This window comes from Tursiops truncatus, chromosome 13, assembly GCF_011762595.2.
Source record: "Tursiops truncatus isolate mTurTru1 chromosome 13, mTurTru1.mat.Y, whole genome shotgun sequence".
Lineage (NCBI taxonomy): Eukaryota > Metazoa > Chordata > Mammalia > Artiodactyla > Delphinidae > Tursiops > Tursiops truncatus.
Window position 1 is genome coordinate 805,630 of NC_047046.1, and position 12,117 is coordinate 817,746.

General features: G+C 56.5%; 1 protein-coding gene across 1 annotated transcript in view; it reads left to right on the top strand.

Annotated features, from left to right (window-relative positions):
• The window catches only part of GALNT9 (polypeptide N-acetylgalactosaminyltransferase 9), a 91,567-nt gene that overhangs the window by 41,882 nt on the left and 37,568 nt on the right, over positions 1-12,117 (top strand). The window contains exons 4-5 of the mRNA XM_033837895.2: positions 464-638; positions 3,803-4,000. Of these exons, the coding sequence (XP_033693786.1) occupies positions 464-638; positions 3,803-4,000 (373 nt within the window). The remainder of the gene's footprint in view (positions 1-463; positions 639-3,802; positions 4,001-12,117) is intronic.

Genomic DNA, 12,117 nt, shown 5'->3' on the forward strand with positions numbered 1-12,117 from the left:
TCACAGGACGTGTCATTTGGCTACCGGATTATTTCACTGAGCGTAACGTCCTTGAGTTTCTCCACGTAGTAACATGTGTGAGAATTTCCCCCTTTCTCAGGCTGGATCCGGTTCCATTGTATGGATGGACCACACTTTGTTTATCCATCCGTCTGTCCACGGACTGCCTTCCTTTCTACAGCTGAGTAGTTCAGCCCCGTTTTCTGCTGTCTTTATAACACGTGCCTCTGTCTGAATCAGTCTGGCTTGATTGTTCATTGTCTCTCCCGCTGGAATGCAGCTCCGTGAGGCGGGCTTTTATCTCTCCGAGGTCCCCCCCAGCACCCCGAGCCCACGTCCAGCACCGGCGGGTCCTCTTAAATGTTTATGAAATACAGATCCAGGGCACACAACGACCGTGGGTCTCGGTGACCTCAGGCCCTCCCGAGGTGTCACGCCCGAAACATCTCTGTGTCCCCCGCAGTGGAACTCAAGCTCCACCTGGACCAGTACGTCAGCAAGCGGTACCCGGGCCTTGTGAAAATCGTCCGAAACGGCAGGAGAGAAGGCCTGATCCGGGCTCGCCTGCAGGGCTGGAAGGTCGCCACAGCCCCTGTCGTGGGCTTCTTCGACGCCCACGTGGAGTTCAGCGTGGGCTGGTAAGGGCGGGGCTGGGCCCCGGGCGGGGTCGGCGGGGTCTGCTGGCGCCTGCAGGACCCCCGCAAAGAGGATGAGCCTGGCAGGGCCGGGGGCAGCCGAGTCCAGCCACGTGGCCGCTCCATGTCCAGCTCCTGGACCCAGAACCTGTTTCTGCTGCATATAGATGAAGACTGACCTGTATCCCCACCTTGTCCCCAAAGGAATTTGAATTGGCCACTCATTCCAGCAGGTGACAGTCAAATGAGGCTGCTCGTGTGACCTCAGGCCAGGGGAACACACAAAGGTTGGGGGCAGTTCCTGCATGAACACGTGGTCTGTAGGGTCTCAGTTAATGGAGACCTAAGTCTAGGGCACAAGGTGGAAGCAATTTCTCATCCTTATGGAAAATTCTAGATCAAAGCGTCCACTCATTTTCTCCCACCCATCCATGCAGGGGTGAGGTGGGCTTCTAGTGAGAAACCCGGAGCGGGATGTGGCCAGGGGGGCGGCAGGGATACCTCAGTGACGCAGGAGCATCTGCGTGAGATGATCTAGAGGTGCCCCGGGGCCCGCCCCGCAGGAAGGCTGGGACGTCTTGCTTTCAGGGCCCAGCCCAATCCAGGCTGATCTCATCTTGGGCTTTTTAACTGAATTACATCTGCAAAGACTCTATTTCCAAATAAGGTCCCCTCCCAGGTTCCAGATGGACAAATCTTTGTGGGAAGACACCGCTCAACCCTCTCCCAGCTTCTGGGGGCTCCAGGAGTCCCTCCAATCTCTACCTCCGTCTTCACACGGCTTCTCCTCTCTGTGTGACTCTGTCTCTCCTCTTCTCTCTCCTAAGTACCCTTGCCAGTGGGTTTAGGGCCCACCCAGGTCACCCAGGATGATCCCATCTCGAGATCCTTAAGTTAGACCCACAGTGGGAGGGTCTGCAGGGGGCCCACATTGGGCAGGGAGTATGAGCCCTGCACCCAGGGGCAGCCTGAGCACCCATCAGAGGGACTGCAGGGAAAAGTCAGCCCCGGGGTGAGTGGGCAGCTTGCCCTGTTTCAAGAGAGACTAAACCTCACCGTTTTTATATCAAATCGCCCACATTACACCTTCAAACTCTGTGAAGCCTAAACTAAGACGTTCGCTGAGATACTCCCCTGCGGGAAACGCGAGAGCTGCGAACGCCGTAAGGAGGTGCTCGTGGTGGACGTGCTGACCAAGTCGCACAGCGCCTGGCCGGCATCCCCAGCTGGGGACCACGAGGGTCTGGCCTTCGGTGTCTCTCAAAGTTCTTGGTTTTCCTAATGGCTCCTGCTGGTTGGACCAGGGCTTTTGTGCCTGGTTGGCAGGTGAGTGGAGCCCTCTCCTCCACGTTCCCTGCACTCTCGCTGTGGCGTCTCAGTCACCCCAGGACCACGAGTTTGTTCTCAGCGCTGCGTCTGTCCCAGTACGTTCCTGACCGAGATTCGGCTTCTTTCTGCTTTGACTTCCCCTGCTGGCCCCCACTTCCCTCTCCTCTGCCACCCTCATGAAGCGAGTCTTCTTTTCCCATGACACCTGTCACGTTCTATCGTTAATGACGTGTTATGGTCTGCGCTCCCCACCAGGGTCACTCCATACTGTTGTGCAGGTTGTGCACTGCACAGCTGTACTCGGAGGCCTTTCTGTCCCTCTAACATACGTTAAACTCCCTGGAGCATTTGGAGGGCGTTTGGGAGAATCACAAGTCTACCACGTCAAAATGCAACTTTAATTTTCACAACTGAAAACCCAGTTATCCATCTGCAAATAGCCCTTCCCTCCAAGAATTGCCTCCACAAAGATCCTGCCTGATTAGCAGATGTGGCATTTGCAGAGAGCTTTTCACTTCTGAAGCACTCTGCTAACAGTAATTAATTAAGCCTCCTCATGAAGCTGAAAGGCAGGTAAATACCAGGCTGTCGCTTGGAAGCACAGGAAGGAAGGCGGGCCACGTGGCGCATCTCGCCAGGGTCAGAGAACTGCCCCAGCCCCACCCGCCCCCGCTGTCCCTGCCTGAGCTTGGCCCCCTGGCCCCCTGTAGCGTTCGTCTCTCTGGCTGCCCCGTCAGTGGGCTGCTCACGACCACGTTGAACTCCAGTTCGGTGACAGGCCCTCGGGCAGCATCTCATCCTTGCGGTAGACAAGGCCGTCTCTGGGGTCAAGCTGCACCTGCTTGCCTCTTGGACTCCTGCAAGGAGAATCAGCAACCGACAGCCCATGTCCTCCGGTCCCTCTCCTCCCCGGCTTCATTGCCTGCGCTGCCCCCATCTCGCCACTCCAGGCCCCTGGCCAGCTCCCCAAGTGCACCAGCACATCCCAGGAGCTCAGCACTGGCTGCTTCCTCTGCGTGGAATGCCCCCCCCCTCCCCAGCTCTCCCAACCACCTGCTACATCCTACACCTCCTTCTGTTCACCACCCAGGGCAACATACACCAGGCACCCTATTTAAAAGTGCAATTCCAAATCCTCCTTACTTGCTCTCTTTTTCCACCACAACAGCTATCACCTCCTAATATATTATATCATTTATTTATACATTATTTTCTGTCCCCTGACCCCCACCCAGTCAGGGCTACCACATACTGTTGTGTAGGTTGTGCACTGCACAACAGTACCTGGTAGCCTTTCTGTCCCTTCAGTGTATCCTAAGTTCCCTGAGGCATGGATGTTTTTTTCTTTTCTAGTTCGTGAATGTACTCCGGTGTGTTAAAACAGGGTGTGGCACATAACAGGTCCTCAGTTCATGCTTGTAAATGAACGTACGGCCACCCGTGCGGGGAAGGAGGGCCGGGAAGTGGGATGCGCTGGAGGGGGAGGCCGAGCTGTGAAGGGTAGGACTGAGCTGACCCACAGGGCCTCTGGAGCCAGGACGGACCCACAGAGGCGTCAGAGATTGGGCCCAATCCGTGTGCCCGTATCCCTGGTGTCCATCAGTCCTTAGCCACGGGCTGGCCCGGGAAGGGCGAGACCTCGGCAGGCGGGTCTGCAGCCCAGGCGACCCCGGGGCTTCCAGAGGTGAAGCTCTTGGATCCGCCGTCCGCAGGCGCCATCAGACCCGGGTGTGGCCGCCTCCCTGGAGGAGGCCCGGCTTCAGCCCCCCCACCTGGGGGAATGGGGCGGGGGCTCCCGGCATCCACGCCCTTCCCCATGGGCATGCACCGCCCCGCAGGGCCGAGCCCGCCCTCTCGCGGATCCGGGAGGACCGCCGGCGCATCGTCCTGCCGGCCATCGACAACATCAAGTACGACACATTTGAGGTGCAGCAGTACGCCAGCGCTGCCCACGGCTACAACTGGGGCCTCTGGTGCATGTACATCATCCCGCCCCAGGACTGGCTGGACCGTGGCGACGAGGCAGCGCCCATCAGGTGAGCCGACCCCCGGGGCCCCCGGGGCAGGGCCTGCCCTGGAAGGAGCCAGGACAGCGTGAGGTGGCGGTGGGGCAGGGCTGCCGCAGGAGGCTTGGGGGCTGGAGGGACGGGGGTGCTCTCCTGCAGAAAGCCAGGGCCTGCGCCATGTGGGCAAGTAAATGTGGTGGGATGCAGCGTCTGCCCAGACGTGCAGAGGGACATGGTGATGTGATGGGGGAACTTGGGAGCGGCTCCAGTGTGTGACCTGAGAGATGACGAGGTCGGGTGGGGGGGGGGGGAGAGGGAGGGAGAGGGAGGGAGACAGACAGACAGACAGACAGAGCTAACACCCAAAGAGAAAGAGCCAGTAAAAGAGACTGAGAAAAGGGACACAGACATGGAGAGAGCAGAACAGGGGACTCACCAAGGAAAGTGAGAGGGAACAAGAAAGAGAGACGAACAGAGGAAGACAGAGTCAGCGTAGGCGGCAGCGAGACCAAGGAACAAAACTGGGAAGGCGTCACGGAGTAGAGAGGACGAGAGGTGCAGAGATGGAGAGAGGGAGGGAAAGGAGACAGAGACTTAGAGAGAACGAGGGAGAGACAGACAGAGGCAGAGACAGCGCCACAAGAGTCAAAAACACGAGCCGGGGAGCAGAGCAGAGACCCGGAGACCACAGATGCTGTGTGTGCTACAGAGACCCCAGGCGTTTCAGCAGACCCCAGAGATTGTCCTGCAAAGCATTTATTTTATTTTGAATCGGTTCCCAAACATGAAAACGGAGAGATTTTCACATGTTAAAAATACACAACCCAGAGACTTCTCTTGTGGTGCAGTGGTTAAGACTCCATGCTCCCAATGCAGGGAGCCCAAGTTCAATCCCTGGTCCGGGAACTAGATCCCACATGCATGCCACAACTAAGAGTTTGCATGCCACAACTAAGGAGCCCGCCTGCTGCAACTAAGACCTGGCACAACCAAATAACTAACTAACTAAATAAAATATTAAAAAAGAATACACAACCCAGGACTTCCCTGGTGGCACAGTGGTTGGGAATCCACCTGCCAATGCAGGGGACACAGGTTCAAGCCCTGGTCCGGGAAGATCCCACATGCTGCAGAGCAACGAAGCCCGTGTGCCACAACTACTGAAGCCCGTATGCCTAGAGCCTGTGCTCAGCAACAAGAGAAGCCACCGCAATGAGAAGCCCGCGCACCACAACGAAGAGTAGCCCCCGCTCGCCGCAACTAGAGAAGAAAGCCCGTGTGCAGCAGTGAAGACCCAACGCAGCCACAAATAAATAAATAAAATAAATTTTTAAAAAAACCCACAGCCCAGCATCTTTATAAAAATGGGAAGGTGCACATTCTCCCAAGGCAGCAGTCCCTGGGGCTGAGAAGCAGTCCCCTGTCTAAACAGCGTGGTGGTCTCCAGTTCCCGAAATCCCCACCCCTCCCCATTGTCTCCCTGACGCTCTGCCTTCCTACCTGCGCTGTCATTCCTTGCACCTGGCCTGCTTTGTTTGTTTCCATCACCGACTGAGCTTCTGTAGTTTGCAGCCTTTCCTTCCACTTCCCTAGTCTGCTGAGCCCCTGGGAAATCTATGTTTCAAAATCTAGGGGGGAAAAAAAAAAAAAAAAAAAAAATCTAGTGGGGCTACCACTTTCTCCTGGGGGCCCAGCAGGATGGAGGTATTTTTTTCCTGGAGTGAACGTGCATCTGCAGGATCTGTTGACCCCTTGCAGCCTTGGCCAGGTCCCCCCTGTAGAGGTTTGGATCTTAGGGCCTCGGGCTGGGACCCTCCTGCCTCATCTGTACAAACTGATGTGTCCCTGCTGAAACAAGCCACTCTGCCCGCAAGTGACCAAGACCATCCCTCACTGCGCCTCTGAAAGCTCTCTCTTCCCCTAGGAGTGTCTTACGGGGGCTTCCGGGCACCCACCCTCCATGAGCAAAGAGCCGACCAGCGAGAAATTAAGTCTCAGAGCAGCCTGGATGCCCCGAGCTGCAGGAGGGACGCTCTGGACAGACTGTGCGTCGTCTCGAGCTTTGCTCCTTATTACTATTACCTGGAGAGCATTTGAAACCCCTGATGCCCAAAACCCAAACAAAAAATGGGCAAAGGCCTCGAACAGATACTGCACACAGGAAGGTAGACAAAGTGCTAACACACTCACAGAAAAACGCCCCCCACGGAGTCACGCAGTGTCCCAGTGAGGGGCCCTGCACGCCTGCTAGAACGGACAGACAGACCAGTGGCAGCGGGGGCTGGTGACACAGAGCAGTCGGAACTCTCAGCACGGCCGGTGCGAGAAGGCATCGGCAAGACCACTTTGTAATACTTGCAGTTTCTCAAAGAGGTAAAAACACTTCCTGTATGACCAGCCGCTCTACCCCAGGTATCTTCCCAAAAGAAATGAAAACGCACGTCTACAAAAGACACCTGCGAATGTTTGTGGTGGCAGCTTTATTCACAGTAGTCCCGAATTGGACCCAAATGTCCACCAACAGGTGACTAGATAAACGAAGCATAACCTATCTATGTAACGGGAGGCTTCTCAGAACTAAAAGGGAATAAACGGTTATGCCCGTAACAATGCGGGTGAAACTCAAAATGGTGAAACAGAGGCGAAAGAGCCAGATACACGAGAGCGCGCAGTGTGTGATCTGATGCACAGAGAAGCCCAGAGAACGCAGTCCCCTGGTGGAGGACCGAGGAGCCCTGCGTGGGCACATTCTCCGTCTGGACTGGGACGGGGTTACCCGACGTTCCCTCCGTCAGACCACTCGGACCACACGCTTTCAAGGGATGTGTCCTGTTGCGTGTAAATTTAACTTTGTTGAGTTGATTTTTAAAATGAATTTCAAAACATACAAAAAAGCAATAATTCCAATGCCCAAGCTGCTTACCATGCCAGTTAAATTAGCATCTCTGAGCCGAGACCAGGAGGATTCCAGCAACAGAGAAGGGCGCCAGCTAACATGAGCTGAAGCGGCTCTGGGGAGGAGGCAGCAGGAAAGCCAGACGTCTCCCCGACACTGCGGACGGGTGTCCCTCCACCCCAGTCAGTCCCCGGAACAGAGGAGGCAGTGGCTGAACTTGGGCCGCAAACCCCTGCCCCCACCTTTCCTGGAAGCAGATGGGAGAAGGCGTCCTCCAGCGACTCGCTGACCTTCACAGAGGGGAAGGTCTGGGGACTCACCGTCCCACAGGGAGTATGTGCAAGGAGAGAGGCGGTCTCCCTAAAAGATGTTGGGGTGTTTATAAGAAGGCTGGGCGCAGCAGACAGGCGTGTCCACATCCTGACCCCCAGAGCCCATGAAGGCGACCTCACTGGGGAAAGGATCTTTGCAGATGCAATTGGGATCTTGTGACGGGGAGATTACCTTGGATCACCAGGCTGGGCCCTGAATGCCGTCATGAGTGTCCTTAGGAGAGACACACACAGAAGAGGAAAGGCCACGCCACTCTGGAGTCAGAGACGGGAGGGACGCAGCCAGAAGCCAAGGGACGCCTGGGGCCCCCAGCAGCTGGAAGAGGCAGGAAGGACCCTCCCCTGGAGCCTCCAGAGAGAGCGCGGCCCTGGGACACCTCGACCTCGGACTTCCAGCGCCAGGAGCTGGGAGAGGACACACATCTCCAGTCCGACACCTCGACCTCGGACTTCCGGCGTCAGGAGCTGGGAGAGGACACACATCTCTGGTCTGAAGCCCGTTTATGGTACTTCTTTTCGCAGCCACGGGAAGTGAACACGCTGGGTAACCTAAAATGGCCAATGTCCAGAACAGGCCCTCTGCAGAGCCCTGCGCCGAGACTGGAAGGTCTAAGCCTTGCTGGGCATCTGCCAGGAGGGCGTCCCCGTGGGGATGGAGCCGGCACACAGCCACGCTGAGGCGAGACCATGGTGGCAGTCTGGAGCCGGTGCTGCGTGTGACAGTCACAAGCATTCCTCAGCTCCACGCGGAGCCACGACCACAGCCAGTCCCCGAACTGCGTCCTCGACGGGCATGAGTGCAGCCCGCGGGGAAGCAGAGTCCCGACAAGGGCCTCTCAAGGCTGCCTGCGGGGCTGATGGCTTTGACCGCGCCCAGCCAAGGCTCCCTGGGAATCAGATGTGGTGTGTCCCTCGGGGAAGAGAGGAGGCCGACCGGAGCCTCCCCAGACCCGCCTGGCCCTCAGCAGGCTCCGTGCCGGGACTCACTGCCCTGCCCCCAGACCCCCGGCCCCTCTTCCTGGGGAGAGAAGTCACTCTGAATCTCCCGTCTCAGTGTGCACAGCACCCGGGGAGCCAAGGGTGGCGTAACCGCGTCCTTCAAGTTCTAGAAAAGGCCGTCTCTGAGTTACAGCGTGTTGCCTCGATTGTACCGTGTATGTTTTGAATTGGAACCAATGTTTACACTTAAGAGATTTCACATGAAATTGATATCTACTCTTTGAAAAGTAGAAGATTCTGGAAAACCCAGGCCCCCATTCCTGCCTGGTGACGGTCCACTGGAGCTGAGCTGCCACTGGTCCCCCGGGAGGGGCAGCACCACAGTCCCCAGCGCTCCCCGCAGCCTGTTCCCCTCGGGCCTCGAGCTGGGGGTTCAGGAGAAACAGGACCGCAGGGGCAGCCGCGAGGTCCTTTGCTTCCAAGGTTGTTATCCAGAGGATGGCCCTCCTCTCCCCCTTCTCAGGGAAGGGTCTTCACACAACCTCCCCGCGACAGCAGACCCCGCGGGAAAAGCCCTGGCACCCCAGTGCCCGCAGAAAAGGCCCCTGGCCACCCTCTGATGGAGCCCCTCACCCTGCACACCCGACCCCGGACCCCAGGCTGGGAGACTGCATCCCCGGGGACAGCACGGGCCTGGAAAGGTCTCTCCTGAAAACCGCTCTGGGATTTCTCGTTTCCCTCGGACCTGGGCGCGGACCCGCTGCCCTTCTCCTGAAGGATGCAGCTCGCACACCCACCCTGGAGCCCGGGTGGGAAATTAGCCTGGGAGAGGCTGGCGTGTGAAGATTTCCTTTAGGAAATTTCCCTACCGTTCATTATCCTTGAAGCTCAAGGAAGAAAAAGGCGTGAGAAGAAGGCTTGGATTGCTGGAGGGAAGTATCTCAGCCTTGACAGAAGGAGAAAGACGGCTCCCCCCGCACGTGGAAAGGGGAGTGAGGGGCCCGCAGGCCTGGTGTGGGCCCAGGGGTCCTGCGTGCTGGGGGCGGCTGGCCGCACGCGCAAACCATGTCACTGAAATGGAGCTATTTCCCGGGTCTGAAGGAGGTCAAAACGGGACCCGTGACCAGTGGCGTGTTCGTCCCCGTCTCCGCGTGGCTCCGAGCTGCCAGCAGGGTGCAGGCGCGGAGCGTCTTGGCCGCGTCGTACGGACCCCCGCCTCGGGGAGGGCAGTGCAGCCCCTTGGCGCACGCGGCTCGCATCTTCCAGGGGCCGTGGAGCTCGTGCGAGGGTTTGCACCCCGTCCCCCGAGGGGAGTCCAGATCCGGGCCAGTGTGTCTGGTGGACGCGGAGGGATCGCGGGTGTAAGTCGCTACCAGTGGGGCCAGAGGAGCCCGGAGGAAAGGGGGACGCTCGGGGGGTGGCAGAGGGGCCCCCTCCCAGCACCCAGTCCCCCCCACCAAGCAGGGGAGCGTGGAACGAGGCCCCAAGTAACACACGCACACTCACACACACATGCGCAAAATCACACACAGATGCACACACGTGCATAGAGGTGCACACACAGATACAAATGCAAGCACACGGACACGCGCGCACACGCACACACACACGACCGCACAGACCCGCCCACCCAGACACACGCGCACACACACGCACACGCGCAAGACCACACATAGACCCGCGTGCACACACACACACACACGTAATTGCTTCTCCGGTCACGGTGGTAGGTGGTAGCATAGTGACATTTTCCTGCTGACTTGTCACTTACCCTCTTCTGAGCCGTCACTTCCCGTGGTGCTGGGATCTTGGTAAGCACCTCGCCTGCTGGGTGGGTAACAGTCCATAAAAGGGATGGCTCGAAATTCATTCGACCGTCTACACTGATGGACTCTAAGTTGATTTCCCTTTGGCCGCTATAACTCACGCTGCAGTGCACAGCTTTGTGCGAATAGCTTTTGGATTAGTCTCCTAGGATAAATGCCAGCTGTGGAATCAGGGGATAAAATAATAACAGCAAACGGTTCCCAGGCTCCAGACACTCCTCTATGCAGTTTTCATCTGCACAGCAGCCTGTGGAGGAGGCACTGTCCTGCCTTTCACGTTATGGGCGGGGCAGCCGAGCACAGAGAAGCTGAGCGACTTGCCCAAGGTCACACAGCTGGTGCGCACCGAGCCGGGTCGTCGTTGCATCACTGCACAGGTATCGTTGGCTGTCTATTCATAGCTTTGGACTTTTCCAAGACAGTTGAGCCAACCCACCCCAGTTTCTCCACAAACTCGCCACCAGTGCATGTGACCCCTGCACCCAGTTCGGCAGCGAGTCTGCAAGATTCTGCACACGCCTTCCCTGTGCTTGTGCCGATTGCCTGGCCACGCCCTGCCTGCGAGCACATGTTCTTCCTCAAGACGCCGGGAGCAGATGACTCTCTTGTCCCTTGTCACTCTCCTGAAGGCTGAAGGACCCGTTTGTGACCTTAATTCTATGCACTCCCATTTATACAGAACTCCAGAATTCCATGGACTCGAGGATGTGGATTGTCTATGCGTGGGTGTCTGGGTGTGTCTCTGTGTGTGCATGTGTTGTATGTGTATCTGTGTGTGTGTTCACTGCAGGTGTGGGTCTGTGTTTATGTGTGCGGGGGTGCACATGTGTGTTTCTCTGGGTGTTACCTGTGTGCATCTGGGTGTGTACGTGTAGGTCTGTGTGTATGGGTATCTATCTGTGGGTACGTTTGTGGGACCATGTACGTGTATTACATGTGTCTGTATATCTGTACATCTGTTTGTTGGGTGTGTGTCTGGCCTTGTAGTGGGTGTGTTGCGTGTGTGTCTACATGTGTCCGTGTACCTGTCTATTGCATGTGTGTACTTTTGCACGCACGCGTGTGTGTTGTGTGCATCTATGCATCTGTGTGTGTCCGCATGTCTGTTGCCTTTACAAGGCAGGAGCCCGGGTGAGGACCCTTTGCAGAGATGCCGCTTGCTATATCCCGGCATGTGCACATCAGCCCCGATGTAAGGATGCCCCCAGGACGACACGTCTCCCCCTGCCCGCCGAACCTGAGAACCCCTCGGCCCCGGCTGTTTTCTGTAAACAGAGCAAGAATTTCTCATGCAGATAAATTCCGTGCCAGCTGATTCTGCTTCCATCGCCTTCTGAGTTTAAGTTTATTTTGGAACTCTGAGCAGTAATAAAAAAATTCTTACTAGCTACATCAGACTTGGGAGGGATTTGGTAGTTAAGTTCACCAGAGATCGCCCGAGGTTTTTGTGTCGTTAAGAAAATGAGAGAAATATCTCTCTTGGTTGGTGAACCATAACTTAACCAGTCAAACGCTTGCTATTACACATCACAGATGACATTAAAATTTCGTTGCTGTTAGATTTGTGGCTCAAATGTCATGACTGAACAAATTGGATCTTTTTACAAATAAAAGGATAATCGCCTTTTAATGCCTCTGTTATTCTTGGACAACTCATGGGCATTTGCTTCTGATGTCCTAGTCACATTGAAAAGAAATGCTTCTTTTAAATTGTGATTGAGAACAATTTATCATGGCGTTATCATGAGTGACTTCATACCTGTGGGAGCAGCGGGACAGCGGGGGGAACGGAGCAGGAAACAGCCTTAGCCTTCAGCCTTGCCAGGACCACAGGGGCCTTCGGGGACAGTGGGGAGCCTTTTTGTTTTTTAATTTATTTGTTCTATTTTATTTTTGGCTGCGTTGGATCTTCTTTGCGGTGCGCGGGCTTCTCACTGCAGTGGCTTCTCTTGTTGCGGAGCACAGGCTCTAGGCGTGCGGGCTTCAGTAGTTGTGGCTCGCGGGCTCTAGAGAGCAGGCTCGGTAGTTGTGGCGCACGGGCTTAGTTGCTCCGCAGCATGTGGGATCTTCCCAGAGCAGGGCTCGAACCCGTGTCCCCTGCACTGGCAGGCAGATTCTTAACCACTGTGCCACCAGGGAAGCCCCAGTGGGGAG